Genomic DNA, 22,659 nt, shown 5'->3' with positions numbered 1-22,659 from the left:
ATATTGCTCATGCTGAGACATCGAGACACAAACAAAAAGGCTCTGCTGCTAATGAAAATAGCTACTTTCAAGGATGTTCACATTTGAGTTGACTTCACAAGAGCTAACACACTCTACAAATTATAATTCAAATATTTAAGTTTTAAATTCTTCACTTTCAAACATTCAAATCCTTGAACCTTTTTTATTTTGGTGAAATGCTGTAAACTTCTGTCCACCAAAATGCTGGGAATTATGCAATTGTACATGTAAAAAAAAGTCAACACATTTACTGTGAACTGAGCCGCTCTGAAAACATGCTATCATCAGCACAGTGACACAGACTATATACTTCTTTACTTAACAGCCTGATTTGATAATTATGACTTGATAAGATATATCACTGCTTCAGTTTTGTTTTGTTTTGAATAATTCAGCCCCAGTTCTAAATTTTAAAGTTACATTTGTTTTAAACAAAATCAGCTTTTCATCCACTCACAAAAGTTTCCTCACGAGACATCCTTTATCACATCATACAAGGATTCCGGAGCCTAATGCTTAATTAAAATTCCATTGAAAAAGACTAGACCATAAATATACTTCTGGGATCCAAGCCATGAAAGTTCTTCATTTGGACCAATTAAAATCCTATATCAGAGTTTTTAAAATGGACAATCTGTGAGAGTACCGAGGCGCAGTCTGTCTCGGGATATCTCCCACTGGCTGGAGTCGTAGGGCAGGTATTCACACTGCTCCTCGAGCGGCATCTCCCCCGGGTCCATGATGATTGACAGATAGCCTGTCTTGATATCTGCTGGGTTCACCTGCAGGACAACACCATAACAATTACTGATGGAGGACACCGCAGCCTATAGGAAAGCAGAAACAGTGAGCCCGAGGCTGCGGCGCTCCACATTATGTTGTGGACTTGCTGACTCCACTACTCATGTTCAACACTGAAGTGCCGATATGGTTTGGAAGGCAAGGCACTGTTGATATAAGTACATATTATTACAAAAAATTCTTGCTGATATCATGGGCAGATTTAAATAATGTTCCTTGAATCACTATGTTATTATTGCATGTAAAGTGCAACACATTGTACTGACTCGCTTGACGTTGCAGAAGATAACAAGGAGAAGGACCCAGAAAAAGATGGCGATGACTCCCGTCCCGATGAGAATCACTATTTCTACATTGGTCTTGTCATCAGAACCTGGCAGACAAAATAAATGTTTCTATTTAAGCTTACTTTGAATATGAACTGAATATGAAAGTCCACATCTTCTAAATTGATTTAATTCTAATAACATGCATTAGATTCGGCTGTTTTGTACTAAGATTAAAGGAAATTTGTACATTAGCTGTCATAATTATGTATGTAATGATAAAGAAGAGATGCATGAAGGTTAGAAAGGAGCTATGTCAGTTGAGGTAAGGGTTTGGGGTCCTCACAACAAATACATCTTCATGAAGGAACTAAAAAAAATTAATCACAAATCAAAACTTTTAATTTAGTTAGGATGGCGTAAGGAAGTAGGAATTAAAATTAGATTAAGAATATCTAAGAATAGACATCAGTGGGTGAAGCCCTCACTATGATATAAAACAAATGTGTGTGAATGTGTATGGTGTGTGTTAGTCTGTGTATGTATAAGAATACTTGAACCACTAAATAATTTGAATTGAAGGGCAAAGCACCATCCTGAAACAGGAGAGTGAAGTAAAAACTACAGCACCACCGGACGCAAACAAGAGGCTCTCACCGATGACTGACACCGAGGCAGAGGACTGAACACAGCCCCTCTTGTTGCAGGCCGTGCAGGTGTACAGACCGGCGTCTTCCTCTCGCACTCGCTGAATGCTGAGAGTCCGGTTGGAGTCCTGCAGGAGGATCCCTGAACACATCCACAAAACTGTCAAACACACAATCTGCCAGCCAGCCATGGCTTTATGGCACAGCATCCTCTTTTGTTACGGCTTTCTTGACTTATTTATCTGTTGTCTGAACTGGAAGAAAAAGAAGCCATCATGGTATATAGCCACTGATATTCTTTATTCATCAATACTTTCAGAAAATAAGAAAGAATGTGAATTTTTAGCCCTGTGAGCTCCATATATATATAACATTGATGCCATAAAAAACTTTGCTAACACTTTATTTTAAGAAAGAATTCTCACTATTAACTACTTGCTTATTAGCATGCATATAACATATAGCTAACATATTGGCTGTTTATTAGTACTTATAAAGCTTGTAAATTCTGCAAGACTATATATATTTTAGATCCCTTAATCCTACATCTACCTAAACTTAACAAATACCTTACTAATTATTAATAAGCAGCAAATTAGGAGTTTGTTCAGGGCAAACACGTATCTAATAGCGATTCCTAATCTAAAGTTGAAAACACAAGAAAAACTGAAATGTGGAACTGAAATGTATCTGATATATGGCCTTAAACAAGGATTTATGGGAAACATGAATTATGTTCTTTTCCATTCTATGACATGCTAAGTGCAATTAGCAGGAAAAAGCAGCCTGATCTCTCTTCTATTACATAATAATCAGAGACTTGCTTCTGCTACAGTGCTGAAAGTTTAATCAGAACTGTATTGGATTTCACAATCTATAAATATGTCTGTGGTTTTGCTATGAATTGAAATGGCTGAGCAAAAAAAAAAAAAGGTTTAACATATTGTCCAGTCACACATTAGCAGCACATTAGACGTCCTGCTTATAGCTCTTGAACTCCAATATAATATGCTCCTCAATAACACCTATCAGCAAACAGCACAGTACATGCACTGCATGTGAATTCACTTACAGCCCACTAGCAACCCACATACATTCCCCAGAGCTGGGGTTATTATTTTGTTTTGTTCCAACTATTCACAATATACTATTATACTGCAGTCCAGTGACCCATCCAACTTCCAATCCAACAGATCTCCAATATATTAGCATGAATGGAGTGCCTTTACCAGTACCAGAATTACATTGTATGTGTGTGTTAGTATGTGCTCATGTATAAGGGTGTTCCTATTTGAATGTGCTGAGATAGAGGGAATGGCTGTGGTGGGTGTAATGTGATCTGTTAATTAATTGTTTTGGAGAAGCTTTAAATGTTAATTTGAAGAAAGCTAAAGAACATGCACAGAAATGGAGAGGAAATCAAAATGGAAAGGAAATCAAACTGAAAAAGTTTAAAGCAGACAATGCAATATCTTCGTGCCTAAATCTATACCTTTTACTTCACATATCCTGTCAAACTCAAAAGTAGGGGTTCCCTCAAATTAAACTACAGTAGTTTTTATATTTTCTCTAGAAAATGTGAGAGTTTGCCGAGGTGGTGTCCTGAGTGGTTGCCAGGTCATTGATATGCGGTTGCTAGGTTATTCTGAATGTTTAGCTGTAACATGTTTGGTATAGTACGGTGATGCTAAATGTTTTCTAAGCTGTAGAAATTTATACCTGATTGGTAAGTACAATATTTAGTTTGATTCGGTCATGTTAAATTAAATTTTTTTATAAAAACTTGAATAAAACAGTTAATATGGATGTGACCATTTTTAGGTTGCCTTTTTTTTCTGGGTGGTTGCTCATGGAACAGTTCAGAAGAACCCACCATCGATGTCTCTATGATATTCAGACTTTGACAAATTACTTCAGAGTTTTTGATAATACTTTTTTTTGCAATTTGATTGTTTTGTATAAGAAATAGTATATGTGTTGCTGGCTGGTATATGGTGAGGTTTATCAGTGGGTTACGTGGCAGGGACAGGGTAACACTGTTATTACAGATATTAATCACAGACATCCATGCAGGTTTTTTTTTTTATATTGACCAATATAAAAACATGTATGTACATAGTAAGTACACTGTATCAAATTATTTATTTAAATGTTAGGATATAGAAGTAAAAGACACATTATTGGTCCAACACCCTTAATAACTGTGGAGAAGGACAGCCATGAACGAGTAACCTGATATCTGATGGAGGGGTTGGCTATCTTTAAACCAGGATAGCTGAGGAGAGGGTGTGCCCTCGACATCACACTCCATCTGCAGCGACTCGCTCACATTCACCGTCTGATTGGTGGGGTTGTTACGGTAGCGTGGTGCCTCCAACGCTGGAACGGACACAGCGAGAGAGAGAACAGGCCTTCAGCTAAATAATTTGTAGTGACAGTGACATACAGACACATTATAAATATACTGGCCATTTTGACAGTGGGCAATAACATTCCTGCATGATTAAAATAGATGTATCTGGTTCAAAATGCACAGACAGCTATATCAGTGGACAATGAAAAAATCTAAAATACACAAAATCCAGATTCAACCTTTGTTTCAAAACCTAACGAGAACTTATTTTTTAAGGAATCCCAAAGATATATTATTTCATAAATTGTAAATATACTTATTTCTATCCTTAATTCTAAGGAAGTCAGCTTTCTATATACTGTCAGCAGCAAACAGCATTCTGATAGCAAGACCGCTCACTAGGTTTTGAAAGTAGGTCAGCTTACAGCAATGCCAGTCTAGAAAAGCGATCACTGAATGACCTTCACCTTTGACTGGGATGTACTTGCGGTGGCAGTGTTTCTCTCCACTGCGCCGGTTCTGCACCTCACACACGTAGTTTCCCTCGTCCTGTAGCTGGATGTTGGTAATGGTGAGCTCCAGCACCCAGTTGTTGCTGGCGGTCTGGAACGATAGCTTCCCCCCCAGAGACTCGGCGTACTGGTGCAGACTCTTGCAGTCCAGCTCTGGAGGAACAGCTTGCGGGTCCAGACGGTACCAGCGCAGGTTCTCATAGGTGTAATTATCTGCATTACACTTCAACCGTACCAGGTCCTGCTCAAGCGGGTCCTCCGAGGGCTCCATCTCTATCCCAAAACCTTCTGGAATAGCTGAATAGAATAAGAAAAATAATAATTGTGATTGTTTTACTTCATTGAAAGGTTAGGTTTTTGAGAATGTTTTAATGTTTTTTAAGGTGGTTGTCTGTAAATTACATTGGTTACCAATTTTAAACAGATTTTAGTAATTTGGTATATCAACATTATTTCAGTTCACAAAATATGTATTTTTTTATTTTTTTTTACTGTTTACTGTTATTTATCAATCTATTAAAGATTAAATATTGCTTCCATGTTTTTTTACAGTAAAGTTCTGGCAACCACAGTTGCAGTTTTTTTCTGTAAATAACACAGCCTTTTTATATATAGTTTATGTTTAATACTCAGTGTTAAAGTTTTCATGAAACAGAAGTTGTGATCATCTTTTCTTTCCTATTGTGAAATATAACCAAGTGAAATGGCTTCTTAAACAAGTTTGGTGCATCAGGAAGCTGTGTGTAGTGAAGATCCACATATCTTTGTTTGGCACAAAAGTGTTGGTGAAACTCACTGGTCACGTAGAAATAGATCAACCGTTCATCTCTTCCCACTTTGTTCTCTGCCGAGCACTTGTACATAGCTGACACATTGGCGCTCTGAATAACCAAACGGCTGACGGTCTGTGGAAGCAACAGAAACCATTTCAAAGACTGACTTGTTTTCATTTGGATCACAGGCAATTAACTCAGTATTTCTTTATGTTGTGTTGTTACAAACCTGTATAGACTGCCTTCTGTGGAACACTAAAAAAATGTTTTGAAAAATAACACAGTGGGGTTCAATCTAGGGCTGGGCGATATGGAGCAAAAAATATATCTCGATATATTTTGCTATATCTCGATATACGATATATATCTCGATATCTTTACAGGAAAAATAACCCCCAAAAAACTACTGCAAAAACAAATAAGGCAAATATTACATGTTAAGGGGCCTATGAAACATTTTATTTTTTTCTTCACCATATGTTTTATTGTTACCTAATTCTGTGTTTTAGCATGTGCAATTATTTAAATGCATAAAAACAACTTAATTAGTTAAAAACAATTCTTAAAATAGCCTTATGTGAAATGTTTTTTTCCCTTCAGAAATTCTGTGTATTTACATTTTTCTGATTATCAAATGAAGGCATAAAACATTCATTTAATTTATCTTTTAATTATTTAAAATTAAGCAAACTTTATTTTTTGGTAAACAAAGGGGATTTACTATTAAAAATAAAACATGGGAGAAATGTTTTGTGATTATTCCTTATAAAATTATTTTCGTTTCATTTAATAGTAGTAGTAGTGGGCTATCTACATTCTGCTGTACAATAGTAATAGATTTCTGTCAAATACTTTTATTTTGACGGGTTTACCTTCACAGTTCTGTGTATGTGATACCACAGTCTATGATGTGATATGAGCTAGTCTTACTCAAATCAAACGGTCAGATGCTCATGAAGTGACTCTCAGTGCAGTTCTGGAGATGTTCCTCATGTGTTCACGTCTTTATTCAGAGAGAGGAAAGACAATGAAATCAGCGCGAGCGTTATGCGAGCTTCCGTGTTTAATGAATGAAGACGCGCTTCTGCTCCATTCGTTGACACAGACACGCAGAACATGCAGGATTCATATTTAAATAGACTTTTCCGGGTTAATATTTGCAGATATTAGTCCATTTCGCGATTTGATGTAAGTGCATGACCGACTTTTTTTTAATTCATTTAAAATTTGACCAATTCCGTGACATTCCGCGTTAAACTGTAAATTCCATTTTTATGACTGGATTCCGCGATTCCGTCCGCGTTTCATTGGGCCCTACAGTAGACATCTGCCTGCCGTTCGCCCTACGCCTTAAAACTGAAGTATCTCCATATAATGGAGCCAGTTGTCTTTTTTTTTTTTTTTGACTAGTTCTCTACACGCGCGGTGAGAGGGGACAAAAGCAAGGAGGCGGGGGGCGAGCGAGCGGGGGCGAGCACAGCACAGGGAAGGCAAACAAGCAAAGTGCCGGAATCAGAATATAAACAATATATCGATATATACGATATGTCAAAATCCATATCGTGTTTAAAAAATATCTCGATATATTTTAAATATCGAGATATCGCCCACCCCTAGTTCAATCTCTTTTTGTGCTCAACAGTAGAAAGAGGTTCAGAATGAAATACAGTAAGAGTAAATAAATAATGACAGAATTTTTACTTTTTGCTGAACTATCCCTTTAAGCTATATACTGTATTGGTCTCTCTTTCCCCTTCCACTCCTATTCCCAGGGTCACACACAGGAAATCACCTCACAGTTGTGACAGAAAACAGGAAGAGAGTGCTGTGTTAATGTGTGTTTATTCCCTCTCCATCCAGGAAGCAAGAACTGGAAGATGGGTTTAAATATTTCGAAAGTGGAAATTGTAACGCATTCGCCCCCCACCACCTCCCTAACCCTAGATGTCAAGTTTCGGATATCTGGTGGCAAATAAAACACTCAGGGTTCATGTTGCGGGCACATAAATTTGGTTCGGACTCTCAAGGGAAACCTTCAGGAAATAAGAATAATTCAAACAGGAAGCAAACCTTTTCTTTCCCATCCACCATCTCAGTCAAAACGTCAATACTCTCGATAGGATTGACAGCGTCTTCAGGATCCAGATCTATCCAGTTTTGACAGATGGGGATCTTGTCTCGTTGACCCCTTCGACTCCTGTGAAAATATAAACACAACTATGAATACCACTGAACACGTTTATAAAATGTCTGTGGACAAAACATCACTAACGTGTGTGCGGGAATGAGAAAAAGGGAGGGAGAGCGGGAATATCAGATGCAGGATGTGCACATTGACAGTTCCCACACCAGGAAGAGCTTTTAGATGCGTCTGCTTTCCTGTGTGTGATGAGAGCTAAGTAAGGAACGACAAATGAAGGCCACACACAAGCATTAGCCTTTAAACCATTTCAAAGAATTAACAGTTGGTGGTGTCCACCTGAGTTGACGTCACTTTTTTTTAATGACGTACGACTCGCATTTACTGGGGAATATCCGATTTGTCTGCTTACATGGCACATGCAAATGCACGTATCCGATTCATATCCGATTTATTACCACATATGAATGAGGCCTGAATCCGATCTGAGAATATCAGAATCCATGCGGTTTTTTCCTGCTTACATGTTCACCGGTCATATCCGATCTGTGCCACATGAGAGGAAAAAATCCGAATTGGGTCACCTGAACCATGCAGTGTAAATGGGGCCTAAGTGATAAAACATATCTGTATAACTGGTCACACCAACAGATGATAAAGTTCTGTTCATTGTAAGTGTGCACTGCAGTTTTGTCTTCAGCTGCCGTAAATGTTCAATATTTTAATTCTAATTGACGGTTAATGCTTGAAAATCATTTTGTAATCGATTTCAACAATACAGTTCCTCAGTGTCATTAAGGTTATAGTTGTGGTGTGGACTTTGCTATTCTCAAAGAATAAGAATGGTTATTTACACATACTGTACATTTTCAAACCTAACTTTTAACAACAAGCATGATAACTTTCCACTCATGCAAAGTTGGCTTGAGTCATGAAGCACCAAAAAAAAAAAAAAAATGCTTAGGACATAGATTGCATAGACAACTTTTATTAAAATCCCATCATGCCAGCTGTGAATCCCCCATATAATGTTTTAAAAACTGTCTGGGTAGGAAGCTCACTTGGTTTTGGAACAGTGCTGATATCTACACCCTCAGAGTAGAACGCACAGACTGATATCAGAAATAATAACTGCTGATAAATATTTAATGCACTCTGAATGCTAGTCTGAGTGTGATCAAGGACTCTAGGCCTCAGCTGTGAGATGAGAACTGTGGTTCGCCTCCGGCTCTCTCTGGACCTGTCTGAATGATTCAGCTGCTGCCCGTAGTGCGATCCCTCCGACCCGGACTCTAGAAGGAACTCAAACCACAGAGAAGATCCAAGGCGTCCTCTTTCAGGGCCAGAGGATGCTTGAATGAATCTGTCTCTGTGTTTCCTGTTGTTTAGACGACAGGCCTCTGTCCTTCACACTCTGCTCTCTCCAAGCTGAACACTATAAATATCCCTAATGCCCTCCTAACCTCCCCACCTTCCCCATCTGCCTTATCTCCAGTCAACAAGGAAGAAAAGCTGCCACCACGCCGCCCGCTCAGCCTTTACTGCAGGAAAAATAAACAAGGCTTCTGAAAACACGGAAAAGAGCATCTCCGACCAGTAAGAGACTGTGGGCAAGTCGCCAAAAGGAACAAAGACTATCCACTCTGAACTCAGAGTGAACCGCAAGCACCGGCATTTAAGATTCAATGGTGATTTCGACAGCTTCGCCAGATCAACTAATAGTCCCACTGATCCAGTGTTGACACTGGGAGCACAATCCCTTCAGAGCAGCAACATCCTGAGACCTGAGATGTTTAGAGTACCTCTTAACCTCGTTCTCAGCCCTACCACATGAATTCTTGACAGGCAGAGGTTTTCAGCATGATTCAGATTAGGTGTCAGATGTGGCGTGTCGATCCAGTGCTTTCTTACAGGGTTCTGCGGGTGCTGTTGAGACCGCAGGGGCTCCACGGCCTCCACTGCCAGGTGATGGTGGCAGGAGGGGTCCCGGTGGCGGTGCAGGTGAGCGTCTGTCGACTGCTCCTCCTGTAGGGGTTAGAAGGTGTTGCTGCCTCCTTCTCATGGATCTGAGGAGGAACTAACCATGCAAATCAAGAAATGTAAGACAGACAGATATCACTAAAAGTCTTTAGAATAAGCTTCCATTTGTCAACATTATTGAATTAAATTAGTTAACATGACCAAGCAATAAAAACATACTAATTAATCAGAGTTCAAAATAATTTCAACATTTACTATATGCTTTTAAATTACTCATACATTGTTAAAAAGCTGTAATTGTTACTTATAATGTAATGGACCTGAGCTAACGTGAACTAACTGCTAAATTGCATGATTATTTTGCATTATAACCATTTTTACTGTGTTTTGTATCAACAAGACTTCTTTCTAAATTAAGTGGAATCATGTAAATGATTCCAAACCTTTGGCCAATAAGTATATCTATTTCACGACCACAGCTATGAAATCTTAAATTTTAGTCCATGCTTTTTAGCTTCCACCTGCCATCCTTATGCTAGTGCAGGAAAAGGTTTTTCATGCATTATTTATTTATCTTCATTCACTTGATGAATCATAATTATACTGCACCAACAATCTTTCTGTTTCCAGCTTAGATTTTTAACCACCATGGGTCTATTTAATTTATATTTAATAATGGATCAACCTAATACAAAACAGCAGATATTTCAAATAAGCATCGTTGAAAGAGTTACCATTGACTATGAGAGTAAAGTTGAGTCTTTTCTCCAGTGCTGCACGTGTGTTTTTCAGGACCAGAGTGTATTCTCCAGCATCCTGCTTACACACCTCCCTGATCTCCAGAGCATGCTGCTGGCCCCTAAACCGGCTGAACTCTGGCCGTCTGGTGATCAGCTTGCCATTCTTATACCTGCACACATATAGATGTTATAGTGTTTGGATAAGTATATGCACATTCATGACTACTTTTAAAAGAGCAAACGTGTCCTGTGTCCATGAAATTTTGTATGGATGGCATTTGATTTAATCCTTTACACAAGTTGCTGATGTATGCTGAACATGTAGCTTGACGGTTTACCACTGTGTTTCTGGTAAGGGGTACGCTGACACTTTCACAGGCAGCCAGACAGATTTTTGTCCTTCTTTTGCCTCTATAACTGATCCATTCCTGAAGTCCAAGCTGATGAAAGGTTTCTCTGTGGAATTAAAGAAGAAGAGCTGTTATATTAGCAGTAATTTATGGTTTGTGTTTAACTATATATTCTAATATTTCAATTTATAGTAGTACAGGCGTAGTTATTTTGTTACCTACCGTGAACTAAGACTACAGTAGTAAGCTCTCGTTTCACCTCCACACTTCTGGCCGTGCAAGTGTAGTAACCGCTATCATCCACGTGAACGTTTCGGATTGTGAGGATACTAGAGGCTTCTGTGGCTTTGTCCAGGATGTTACGCACAGACTGAAAACTCGCCGGCCTGTTCTCCTGTCCGCACAGTGCCATAAAATATCTGATTTAATGGTCTGCCTTTTGTGTACTTATTGTGTACACTTGGTATTTGAAACATCACCAATTAAAATACTACATACTAGCACCTATAACTAGCTTTTCCCTCATTTTGAAAGGTCACTAGAACGACTATACCACAGTCATAGATCACTGTCAGTCATACTGGCACAGTGAGGTCTACACAATATATAAGAAATATAGGTTACACTTTATTTTAAGGACCAATCCTTACTATTAACTAGATGCTTATTAGCATGCATATTTGCTATTTATTAGTATATATAAAGCACATATTAATGTTTTATTCTGCATGATCATAATTTAGATATCTTAATCCTACCCAATACCTAAACTTAACAACTACCTTACTAACTAGTAAGGTAGTTAATAAGCAGCAAATTCTGAGTTTGTTCAGGGAAATATTATGTGTTCCCTATTCTAAAGTGTTACCAAAATATATTATAAATATATGCAATATAAGACAAGATTATATAAAATATAAGATCATTGGAGCCCATTTTTTCTAACTTTTTCTAAATTTTTTGTATTGTGCCTATATTTATGCCAATTTAAATTTGTATTTTTAATGCATAGAAATGCATGATTTATACAATTCTAAAGAAGTACTTGCATACATAAATAAAATTAAATAAAACAATAAATAAAAATAGCCTTTATTTTCTTTATGCAAAATATACTTTTTAGGCAAAATGTGACCTGAACATGAATTGCAAGTACACAAGAAATGCATAACTAAGGCTGATGCAGAAGTTAAATCCTGGACTACTGAGACTGGATAGATGTATGAGTGGCCACAGATAAGCACATGAGTGTGGGAGAATGATTAATATAACAGTTTGCTTATATTAGCAGAGATTTTGTACTATAGAAAAGCAAAAACACCAAAGCCGCTACATTTTTTAATCACAGATTAATTAGATAAAGGCCATTTTTTTCTGAATTGGACAGGTCATGTTCTTTCTTATATTTCAATCAGAAACAGCTGATAACTGTAATATGAAGTGTGGCCTGGTAATTACCTTCTGGCCTGGGTAGTCCCATTGGAATTCCACACCAGTTTTGAACTCCACCAGCGCTGTGCAGTTCAGCTCCAGACCCTCGCCCTGCATGAGCTCCACGGGCGAGTCCTCGGGAAACAGCTTGAGCTCGTGAAACTTCAGTCCTGTTAGGTGTTGCAAACATGGACTTGTCAGCACTTTTCAAGTTCTTGGATCCATGGATGTAGTATTTGTAGCATTGCTGTCTCCACAATGATACGAGGGTGTTGTGGGTTGCCAGGCCGCTGTTATGTGGTTGCTAGATGCACTGGACTTTTTTTAATGTACCGATATACAGTATCGCTTAAGTAAGCAATGTCCTTGATGAAGTGTAATTACACAAATAAATACTGAGTAATATTAATTAACAGCAGGATTAGGTTTAGGGTTATTTGCTTGTAATTATGCATTATTTAATTATACTTTACTGTTATTACTGTAGTAACAAGAACACTGTAAAAATAAAATGTTACAGATTTTTGTGTGAAAATGCCAGTCTTACTATTTAAACAATCATTTGACCCAAATTATTGAGGCATGAACCACAAACAATGTGGAACGTGTTATGTGTTGAGTTAACAAATGCCTTCCTAAGTTAACGTCACTACTAATCAAACTTTCTCAGCAAATGTTAAAATACTGTAAAATTACAGGATCTTGCATTGAATGACGTGTTTCAGTGAAAGGTATTCTTTACTGTGGCCCTTTGTGTGTTTGTGTGTAATAACCTCATTAATCGATTAAACCCAACTATTAATTTGTGAGTTGTTGGTATTTTGTAAGTTTGAACAGGCCCAAATAGAGCAAGTGAAGCAAAGAAAGCCATTAGGTAAATTTGATTAGATATGCTGATGCCATATTTATTCAGGATTTCAGCTGGTATGGACGGTAATTCTGCAAGTGAAGCACAGTTTACATTTTCCCCTCTTCAGTAAAAAGGCTATTGATCTTGGCGAATGTTTTGTATGACCCTCACTTTAGATTAAAAAAGAAGGATGATGACCTCATTTTGCAATTTAATGATAAAGTATTTCTAAGAGGTCCCTGAACAGGATGGGAGAAGCTCACAGCCAACTCCAGAACCAGGATGTGGAAAGACAATCTACTATCTGGACAAATCTTGCTTTCGGTATGAGATGAAATGTAAAGTCTACATCACAGATCATTTTACTCATTAAATCATCAAATTATACTTCAATCAATTTAGTGACTTAAACAATAACCTACAAGACGTTTAACCAAGGAAAGCATGTTTCTAGATCAACAAAGTTTGTTGGTTCAGGTACAACATTCCTATTAACCAATCAGCCTCAAATCTACTGCAATGGGCGGGGCTGGTGGAGAAAGCTGTTCCCATCCCTAACCACAACCTTAACATCAAAAGATGGAAACTGGAATGTGATTGTTGACATGGATTGTTTTGATCGATGGATGTTTGTTATTCATGTCATTCAGCACATACGTATCTGCCAAATGGTTTAAATTGAAAATATAAATGATCCCTCTTGGCAATATCCCCCATTATTTTCAATGTTTTTTGCAAAACAAAGAATTCAACTTACTCAATAACATCTTGATATTTTATTTGCTATTATAGCAATAACCATTAATAATGTTAACTATTAAATTACTGTGTTAAAAACTGCCAAGGATTTAGAAAGAATGCATTAATACCTAAAACAACTTTTTCAAGAAAGATTCTCAAGAAAAGGAATGTGTCAAAAAAAATAATAATAATCTGCTCAACGTAATGTTAGACGGTTATGATATGAAGGGCAGCTATTCAAATTAATACTTACCTATGGCCTGCACAATATATACAGATGATCTGTGCTCTTTGTTGTGGACTGAGGTGGAGCAGAAGAAGCCGAAGAAGATGGAACTGTTCTCAATGATGTGTCTGGGAACCGACCAGCCCCTTTTGTTATTCCAGGTGATCTCATTGCCTTCTAGAAGCAATGGAGGCTGCTCTAACTGTACGAACAACAATGCATTCAGTTCAAACATCATCTGAAGGTTTGAAGTTCTTTAGGGGTCTTCATGAAATGTCTGTAACATACTTTGGTTAAAATTCCTCAATGGTCGTGCATGTCTCTTTGAATGATAATGAGTTACTGCTCATCCCACACATCATATGGCCTGGAGGTGGTGTTATTCAAATAGCTAGCTATCTATATAATACCAGCTGCAAATAGAAACAGGGCACTGTATATGTATATTTGAGACCAGACGGTAACAGTCAACACATTTTCATATTTAACTAAATGTCCTTGGGGATGAATGAGTAGGATTAGGGTTAGGGTGTTTGGTTAACACATGGCTGAAATCAGTTAAAGCACATTTAAAGAGGTCTCAGTAAGTTAATTTTAACTAAGTATAAGCCATGGACCCAGATCTTCTGCCCCATTTCAACACTACAGACTTTGCCCAGTGAACTCAGCCCATTTCTTATGATTACCTGGAGAACAACCAAGTTGCAAAAATTCTTAGAAAAAAAAAAAGTTTATTTAAATTACTGTTTTCATTTCCTTTAGCTTGGGAAGCTTTGTCACTTGAGTCAGCTAAGGGCTAAAGTTACATTTATGCTGCACATACAGTACCGCTAATTATCCTGGGCTTGATCTCTAAAATAATACGAAAACAAATAAGTCCCCTAATCCATTTTGCAGAAACAGAGAGATCAGGTGAGCTGCTGTTGGAAGAGTTTTGGAGGACCTACCAAGAACAGAGTGACTTTCAGGTCAGGATCTGAAACCAGGCATGGCACTTCAATGTGGGTTTGAGAATCCGTTATGAAGATTACCTCCATGCCGTTCTCATTTGTCTTGATGAATGGATGTTGTGGGTCTGTTTGTTCAAAGAAAACTGACATTAGTACAGTTGTCTACATTAAAACCTGTCCCTGTGTTACCTTAAACCAAGCCAAAAAACATACAGGAAGTATATCTTATTGCTTATAGTTCCCTCCGGATGATATAATACCTTAAAGATAACAGAAAACACTTCAAACAGATTTACTACAGAATTTAAAAGCAGAAATGTGAATCCTTTGTTAAATGCATTTAAAAAAGAATTTATATCTGAGCTGTAACATTGGTGAATCATGCTCTGGTTATATGTAATGTTACACATAACATAATTTTAGTGGCCAGTTATGGTCTGCATTCTAACATGTCTTACATACACAAGCATGCAAATACAAGATAAACATCCATAACTCAATGGACCAACAGAGATTTCCTTCAAATGTGTGTACCGTTAAACCATGTGTTACATTATTTAGGTTGCAACACAACACCTTGTGAACTGTGGACACCAGACTTTTGCATTCACACAATTACATAAAGGAAATGGTAATACTTCAAATTATCTTAAATCATGGTCATACTGTCAAAATATTGTGCATGTATTAAACATTTGTTTGTGGCACTTTACACTTGCCTCCTAGACTTCCACTGTACATGTATGACTGTACACACTTAATAATTTTCTGGGCCAATCAACAGCATGTTACATACGTTGTAGATAAAGCTTAAGTATTTAACCCATAATACTCCTTTAAAGCCAAGGGTTAACATTCCATCTCAAGCTCTTTGACTGAATATGCACAGTTTTAGCCAGATTTAGTCCGTGGACCACCTCAAATATCTAACAGTGCACATTTTTATGACCAAACTCTATCAATAGTCTCCAGCACCATTCTTTAAACCACTTAATAACAGCCTTTTGTCTTGGTCAGCATCTATTTGTGTTGGACACTAAAACAAACCTTTCCAGCTTCCACTTCAGTAGGAGGTCACAGCGTCGTTTTTAAGCCTTTATTTGAACATCACCTGGAGATGCCTTCATCTCTAGAGTCGCCATTATTCTAAAGAGTGTGATTTTTCCTCACATGGCTTAAAGCAATCACTCCAAGCTGTCGGAGTCCAAACAAATGGTTTGTATCTTAAGGTTTATGTTTCTGCCCCGCGGTGGTCTGCATACACAGACATAATAGGAAAAATATACAAATCTTCACAGTTACACTGTGTCAAAATAAATCATCTTCAGGAGGTGAATTGCTTTTGTAAGGGTGCTTTCGAAGAGACTGGGAGGCACTGAAGGGCATGACATGTAGCTATAACTAATAAATCTGAGAAGCAGCAGGAAATATAAGCATTAAACTGAAGCCATATGCAGCCAATTGCCATCCTGCTTTACGATTTCAGCTGGCTCTGATCAACCCCCTGGTAAGATCTGTGGAAACCGTTTTGGCATCTTGTCAGGAGAAATAACCCAGTATTTCACATGAGTGTGAGTCAGCTGACTCTCTGACCAACTGGTTGATAACCAATTAGTTACGAAAACATTGCAATCCACTAAGTACAGCACAAACAAGCAGAGCCGATGATAAAAAGGTTATCTATGAAAAAAATAATCTACTAACAACACAGGAGCAAATGAGTTAAGATTTGCTTTTTGTGGGCTGTATAAAATGGCACAAATACCAGTAAAATGAGTAGCAGCTTTACTGGCACAAGCTGTTAGTTAATCTGGTCCTGTTACATTCATGGACTTCTGTTCCTTTGTGTTATCCCTATTTGGTCATGTTCCGTTAACATATACATTTAGCTGACCTTTTTTCCGAAGCGACTTACAATTGTTATATATGTCAGAGGTTGCAAGCCTCTGGAGCAACTAGGGGTTAAGTGTCTTACTCAGGGACACATTGGTGTCTCACATTGGATTCAAACCCGGGTCTCTCACGCCAAAGGCATGTGTCTTATCCACAGTGCCAACAACACCCAATTAATTAATTTAGTTAATTGATTACTCCCCACCTGTTCCATTCCTCTCGTTACTTTCCTTGTGTTTAAATACCCTGGGCCCTATTTTAACGATCTGAAACGCAAGTGTCAAAGCGCGAAGCGCAAGTAAGTTTGTGGGCGGGTCTCGGCGCTGTTGCTATTTTCCCGGCGGGATAAATGGCTCTTGCGCCCGGCGCAAATCTAAAATGGGTTGGTCTGAAGTAGCTTCATTATACATAGGTGTGGTTTGGGCGTAACGTGAAATAAACCAATCAGAACTTCATCCAACATTCCCTTTAAAAGCAGGTGCGCAAGTTCCATTATGGATTGCTATTATTATGGCGTATTTACCAGGCGCACGCCAGGAGCGGTTCACAGCCGAGGAGACTGATGTTCTTGTAAGAGCAGTGAAAGACAGAGAAGTTGTGTTGTATGGGGATGGGAGAAACCCACCCAAAATAGCGTCGGTTAAACAGGCGTGGGAGGAAATAGCCACAATTGTTTCATCGATTTTTTTTTTCCTGGTTCTTGACGGACAAACCAATTTGTCAGATGTCCTTATACATATATGACCTCAAACAGGTCTGATCCTTAATTACTACAATTAGCCTGAATAATTTGTAAGCTAGATTTATGCCTATTTTTTCACATCTTCGTGGCACACCACAATGATTTCCGTCATCTCATGTGTTAATATTTTTTTTAAGTGTAACAATTTATGATTTGCAAAAATAACTGTTGCATCTGTGTAGATTACATGAACAAAGTGTATGCGCGTTGTGCACGCTATGCATTATGGTCAAGCATGCGCCCTTAAAATAGCAGAATGAACAACGCGCAACGCGCCACTGACTTTAGACTAGGTTTTTTCTGGTCAGTGGCGCAATTGTTTAATGGAACATCAAAATAGCACCAGGGATTGTTTGCGCCGGAACACGCCTCCTTTTTTGCGCTGAACCGCCCAGGGAGCGCAAGTTCATTCACTAGTTTAGCGACGTGCTTCTGTGGAGGGAAAAGCGCGCTTTGCGCGGGTGCAAAATAGGAATGACACATGCGTCGGTGTACAAAGTCAATTGCGCTGGGTGCAAGATAGGGCCCCCTGTCTGTTTAGTTCCAGTTTATCTGCTTTTGTTCTATGTTATACATGTCAAAAACACAGTAAAAAATGTGTTCTTCAATAATTATTATAGGAGAACAAATGATATTTTGGCATTGATGACTAACTAATCCATATCAAAGCAATCGCCACGCTTTTCCAGCTATTCCAGGAGTGTCGGCAGACTTTTTGGGCATGTGAACACAATATAAATGTGAACTTCACTGAACTGTAGGGACTACTTTTATGTCCTGTTTTTTGTCCTATTGATCACCATAACCTGCCATTGTGGTTGAATTATTATTTTTGCCATAAACCAATTCCCGTTCAGTACCTGCTCTGACATAACATTTCTCTATTAGGCCTAACTGTTTACTGTTTGTACCGACATTCTTGGATAATTGTCTTAAATTATGCATGCTTATAAATAGCAATTATCATGTTTCAAAATGAAATTCTTACATTCTTCTTAATTTTATTAATTAAAATGTATTAAATATATTAATCGAACCTTAGCAAATATACCTAAAATTCAAAAACTGAAAAAGGGTATTTTATTTTCATTCCTTTTATTTCCGTGAGAATAGCTGCCATTGTTGTGCAATAGAACATTCAAAACAGGCTCATTAAAACTCAAACGTACACATACTGTACGAGATGAAATGTGTGTAGATCTTTACAAAATACATCTGGATTATAAAGCCAGTGACAAGCACACACAAGATAAAATGTCCTTAAAGAACGCTTGGATTATGAACTGGGTTGAGCGAGCAGTCCTGAGCATATTAATCGAGTGGAGCGTATTCTTCAGAAAGGCACTCTGCACTCTTAAGGAAATATTATCACTCCGCTCCCACTCCACTCCACTAACATGCTCTGGTGGTGATATCAGCAGATTTGGCATTGAGTAAATTTCTTAATTGAATTCTTATCTTTAGTTTAAAGATAAAAGCTCTTTCCTAATACCAGGCAGTCTCAGGGTAAACCAAACATGTTCTGCACGTGTTCATTTATAATCTTCTCTGATCTTCTGATGTTTCGAATGAGATGTTTATGATGTCTTTGTCTGTTACCCAAAGAAAACAGAAACTTTAGACAAAGATAGCCCGGCCAAGCATTCTTTGAAGGGATTCAAATAAAAATGGGATTTGTGATTTGGTTTGGCTCAGGAAAATGACACAAAAGGGACCAGACACTCAAAGTCAACTAAACTGAACTACATTCAGAGGTCAAGTATGTATTTACACATATAAGCTAAAGAACAGGGAGGAACTGAAGTCCATTTGTCTTTAACATTAACAATAACATTAACCTTAACTGCAGGCTCATAATAAACAACACTATTTATGCACCATTCGAGTCTCCATAGCTTCCTAATGGTATTACTTACTTAACTTACATTATTTTAAAGATTGAGCTATATATATATATATATATATATAAAACAAAGAAGAAATGAGGGTTAAGGATGTAATTAATTAGCCATTGGCCTTATAACCCTATAACATGTAACCCTGAATCATCCATAGGAAACACTTTATTTGTAGTTAGTAGAATGACTAAAGTGGACGATCAAAATACAGTGTCACCCATTAGTTTGATATAAAGCATATTATTAATTACAGTTATATATACAGGGATGCACATAAGTTCTTCAATCTGGTTTTCCTGAGAGCACCTGGAGATTTGGTTTGGTGTTCACACTGCACATAGTGTGACCTATAAAATATAACTATTAATAAAATTATTAATAATAGTAATAATAGTATCATAAAGTGTCATAATACTATTACATTTGAAATAAAAAGTGAGTGGTTTTATGGTGTACTTAAAAATTAAATGATAAAATGTTCTTACATTTAAAAGAAAATGTTTACTTTTTAAATTTATTTTATGAATTTTCAACATTTTCAAACCTAAAATCAGCAAGATTTTATTTAGTCAGGTTGCTGGAAAGTAGGTACCATATTTTTCGGACTATAAGTTGCACCTGAGTATAAGTCGCATCAGTTCAAAAATACGTCATAATGAGGAAAAAAACATATATAAGTCGCACTGGACTATAAGTCGCATTTATTTAGAACCAAGAACCAAGAGAAAACATTAATCAATCAATCAATCACCTTTATTTATATAGTGCTTTAAACAAAATACATTGCGCCAAAGCACTGAACAACATTCATTTGGAAAACAGTGTGTCAATAATGCAAAATGATAGTTAAAGGCAGTTCATCATTGAATTCAGTTATGTCATCTCTGTTCAGTTGAAATAGTGTCTGTTTTTATTTGCAATCAAGTCAATGATATCGCTGTAGATGAAGTGACCCCAACTAAGCAAGCCAGAGGCGACAGCGGCAAGGAACCGAAACTCCATCGGTGACAGAATGGAGAAAAAAACCTTGGGAGAAACCAGGCTCAGTTGGGGGCCAGTTCTCCTCTGACCAGACGAAACCAGTAGTTCAATTCCAGGCTGCAGCAAAGTCAGATTGTGCAGAAGAATCATCTGTTTCCTGTGGTCTCCAGGCCCAAGAGGGGGCTCTATGTGTTCAGTGTAGACTACAGGAGCACTGAGCAGTATAGAGCGTCCTCTCGCTGCGGGAGATGGTAATGTTTTCTCTTAGTTCATTTATCTTTGTTCATGTCAAATTTATTTTGTTAAATAAGTCGCACCTGACTTTAAGTCGCAGGACCAGCCAAACTATGAAAAAAAGTGTGACTTATATTCACATCAGTGAATGAAGCATCATAAATATTTCGCATTTTGCTCTAAAACCAGCAGCGCATGGCCTAGATTTATGTTTTCAGTTTAAATGGAAATCTTACACAGTATTACAGTAAATCAATCTAAAATGTGATTTTGCATTAACAGTTCTCAACCGTGTCGGTATGCAAATGAGCGGTCTGAACTTATTTACCCAGTACAATTTTTATTTTGGTCACACATGCACACCTGTGCACCATTTGCATCCTGTGCATCCCTGTATATATATCACAGCTCACCAAAACTGAATGATACAACCAGAATTGATTCTAATAATAAAGCTAATTTTTTATTCTAGTAAGAAGTTTGTTTGTTTACAGTTCTCACCTCGCACAAAGACAAACATGCTGACTGCTGTGGTCCCATCGATGATGGCTTTGATGTCCTGGTAGAAGCAGCGGTAGTATCCTGAGTCATTGGCCTGGGTGTTGGTCAGTACTAAGGTCTTGCAGTAGGGTTTCCCAGGCTCTCCTTGACACTCCTTCACCCTGACTGCTCTGTGTCCTGGGATGTCAACGGGTGACTCCTGATCCTGGCGATCAGTAAACTCAACTTTACTCAAAGACACTTCAGGCCAGCTCCAGTCCAGAATACGCTGTCCCCTGGTGAAATGGGTCAGATATTCACATTAAAGTCAGTGTCATTCAAAAATGTTCACAAAAATATTGTCCCATGGTACACAACCACATAATATGCATAATACACAACCAGTTTGAGGGTGTTTCTGAGTGCAAAAATTGGTTTATACCATAACAATTCCCCTTATAGACAAGACTGACTATCGCTGATTATATAAAGTTTAAGTCTCCTCTTCCCGGCCCCTCCTTCAGTGTAAATCTAGATTTTTCATAAGTCTGAATATTTTAGAAAAGGAACAGCATGCCATAATGTAATACTTAGAGGAGGGTGGTTGTTTAATTCCTTAATTCTAGGGTTTGAGAAAAAAATTATAGTAATGTTCGCTTTAATCGTTTGCAAAAAAGTTTGTTTTCACTTGAAAAACATTATACAGTTATGCATATCTTGAACCCTGTGATTGAGGTTTGAGGCAAAGGAAAAGGCAATGACATTTAAACTGATGTGTTCCTCAATTAGATTAAGAAATACAGTGATTTCTGAAAGCCAGCCATGAGTTTGCGCAATACTGTTCATCGATCACACTGTGCGGTGGCCCAAAAATATGCTTTCCTCTCAAAGCTATATGTTTGTAAATGATGAAAAAACATTTATTCTGGGAATTCTTGGCAAGAAATTTTGAAGGTATTAGAGCTAGATATGTTGGATCACCTCCCTGCATGTTCATAACGCCCGTATTTTTTAACTTAACCATCCAATCACTTCCACATTTTCCTTCCATATTTTACTTTTTTTTGTAATAGCTGACAGGCTTATCCAATTATTCAATCAATGTGAGCAAATAATGGGCAAATCTGTGTCTTGATTGTTTATTTAACTAGACGTTTTATTCCATTTGGCACCAACAAATAATTAAACTTGTCTGTATTAGATGCATTAGGGTAGTCAATGTTTAATGTGTCTCTGGATAAAAAAATAAACATCTTTATCAACATATTTAATATAAGCTGCAAGCATAATAATTACAAAAATGCTGTTTCAAGTAGCTTAAGACAGAAAACGTTTAGTATTTAAAGTACCCATTGTTAGATCATTATATAGTACCTGCATGTAATGGTCAATGTGTCGTTAGCGTTAATCACAAGCTGGTCTTTAGTGTTGTCAAGGGTGGGTGGACTCATAGAAAACCCAGTCACCAGACCTACAGGAAGAGAAAAGCATCATCGTCATCATCATCATCATCACAAGATCATTTACCATGAGTAAGTTCAGAAGAAACAATCAAAGTCCCTTCATCTTCCAGGAACTTATAACCACTCCAGACAGATCCTTGGATGTCATTTCACCATGTGGAGGAAGTAAGGTCAAGTCTGTTCTTTG

The 22,659-nt window shown here is 37.7% G+C and overlaps 1 protein-coding gene across 4 annotated transcripts in view; it reads right to left on the bottom strand.

Moving 5' to 3' along the window:
• LOC113113375 (vascular endothelial growth factor receptor 3-like) overlaps positions 1–22,659 on the bottom strand; it is a 72,520-nt gene that overhangs the window by 7,145 nt on the left and 42,716 nt on the right. For 2 of the 4 annotated variants that reach the window (XM_026279517.1, XM_026279519.1), the window contains exons 2-17: positions 22,384–22,480; positions 21,031–21,305; positions 14,775–14,906; positions 13,859–14,029; positions 12,042–12,184; positions 10,806–10,977; positions 10,572–10,689; positions 10,228–10,403; positions 9,425–9,590; positions 7,444–7,570; positions 5,397–5,505; positions 4,556–4,897; positions 3,968–4,114; positions 1,746–1,877; positions 1,089–1,195; positions 668–803 (exon numbers count right to left, since the gene is read on the bottom strand). In XM_026279517.1, coding sequence (XP_026135302.1) covers positions 668–803; positions 1,089–1,195; positions 1,746–1,877; positions 3,968–4,114; positions 4,556–4,897; positions 5,397–5,505; positions 7,444–7,570; positions 9,425–9,590; positions 10,228–10,403; positions 10,572–10,689; positions 10,806–10,977; positions 12,042–12,184; positions 13,859–14,029; positions 14,775–14,906; positions 21,031–21,305; positions 22,384–22,480 — 2,550 coding nt within the window. Of the gene's footprint in view, positions 1–667; positions 804–1,088; positions 1,196–1,745; positions 1,878–3,967; positions 4,115–4,555; positions 4,898–5,396; positions 5,506–7,443; positions 7,571–9,424; positions 9,591–10,227; positions 10,404–10,571; positions 10,690–10,805; positions 10,978–12,041; positions 12,185–13,858; positions 14,034–14,774; positions 14,907–21,030; positions 21,306–22,383; positions 22,481–22,659 lie in introns of all 4 variants that reach the window. The other 2 variants (XM_026279518.1, XM_026279520.1) reach the window with 2 other exon arrangements.

The sequence above is a fragment of the Carassius auratus genome, chromosome 14 (assembly GCF_003368295.1).
Source record: "Carassius auratus strain Wakin chromosome 14, ASM336829v1, whole genome shotgun sequence".
Taxonomy (NCBI): Eukaryota; Metazoa; Chordata; class Actinopteri; order Cypriniformes; family Cyprinidae; genus Carassius; species Carassius auratus.
The sequence above is the reverse complement of the archived record's forward strand: the minus strand, read 5'-3'. Positions and strand labels throughout refer to the sequence as shown.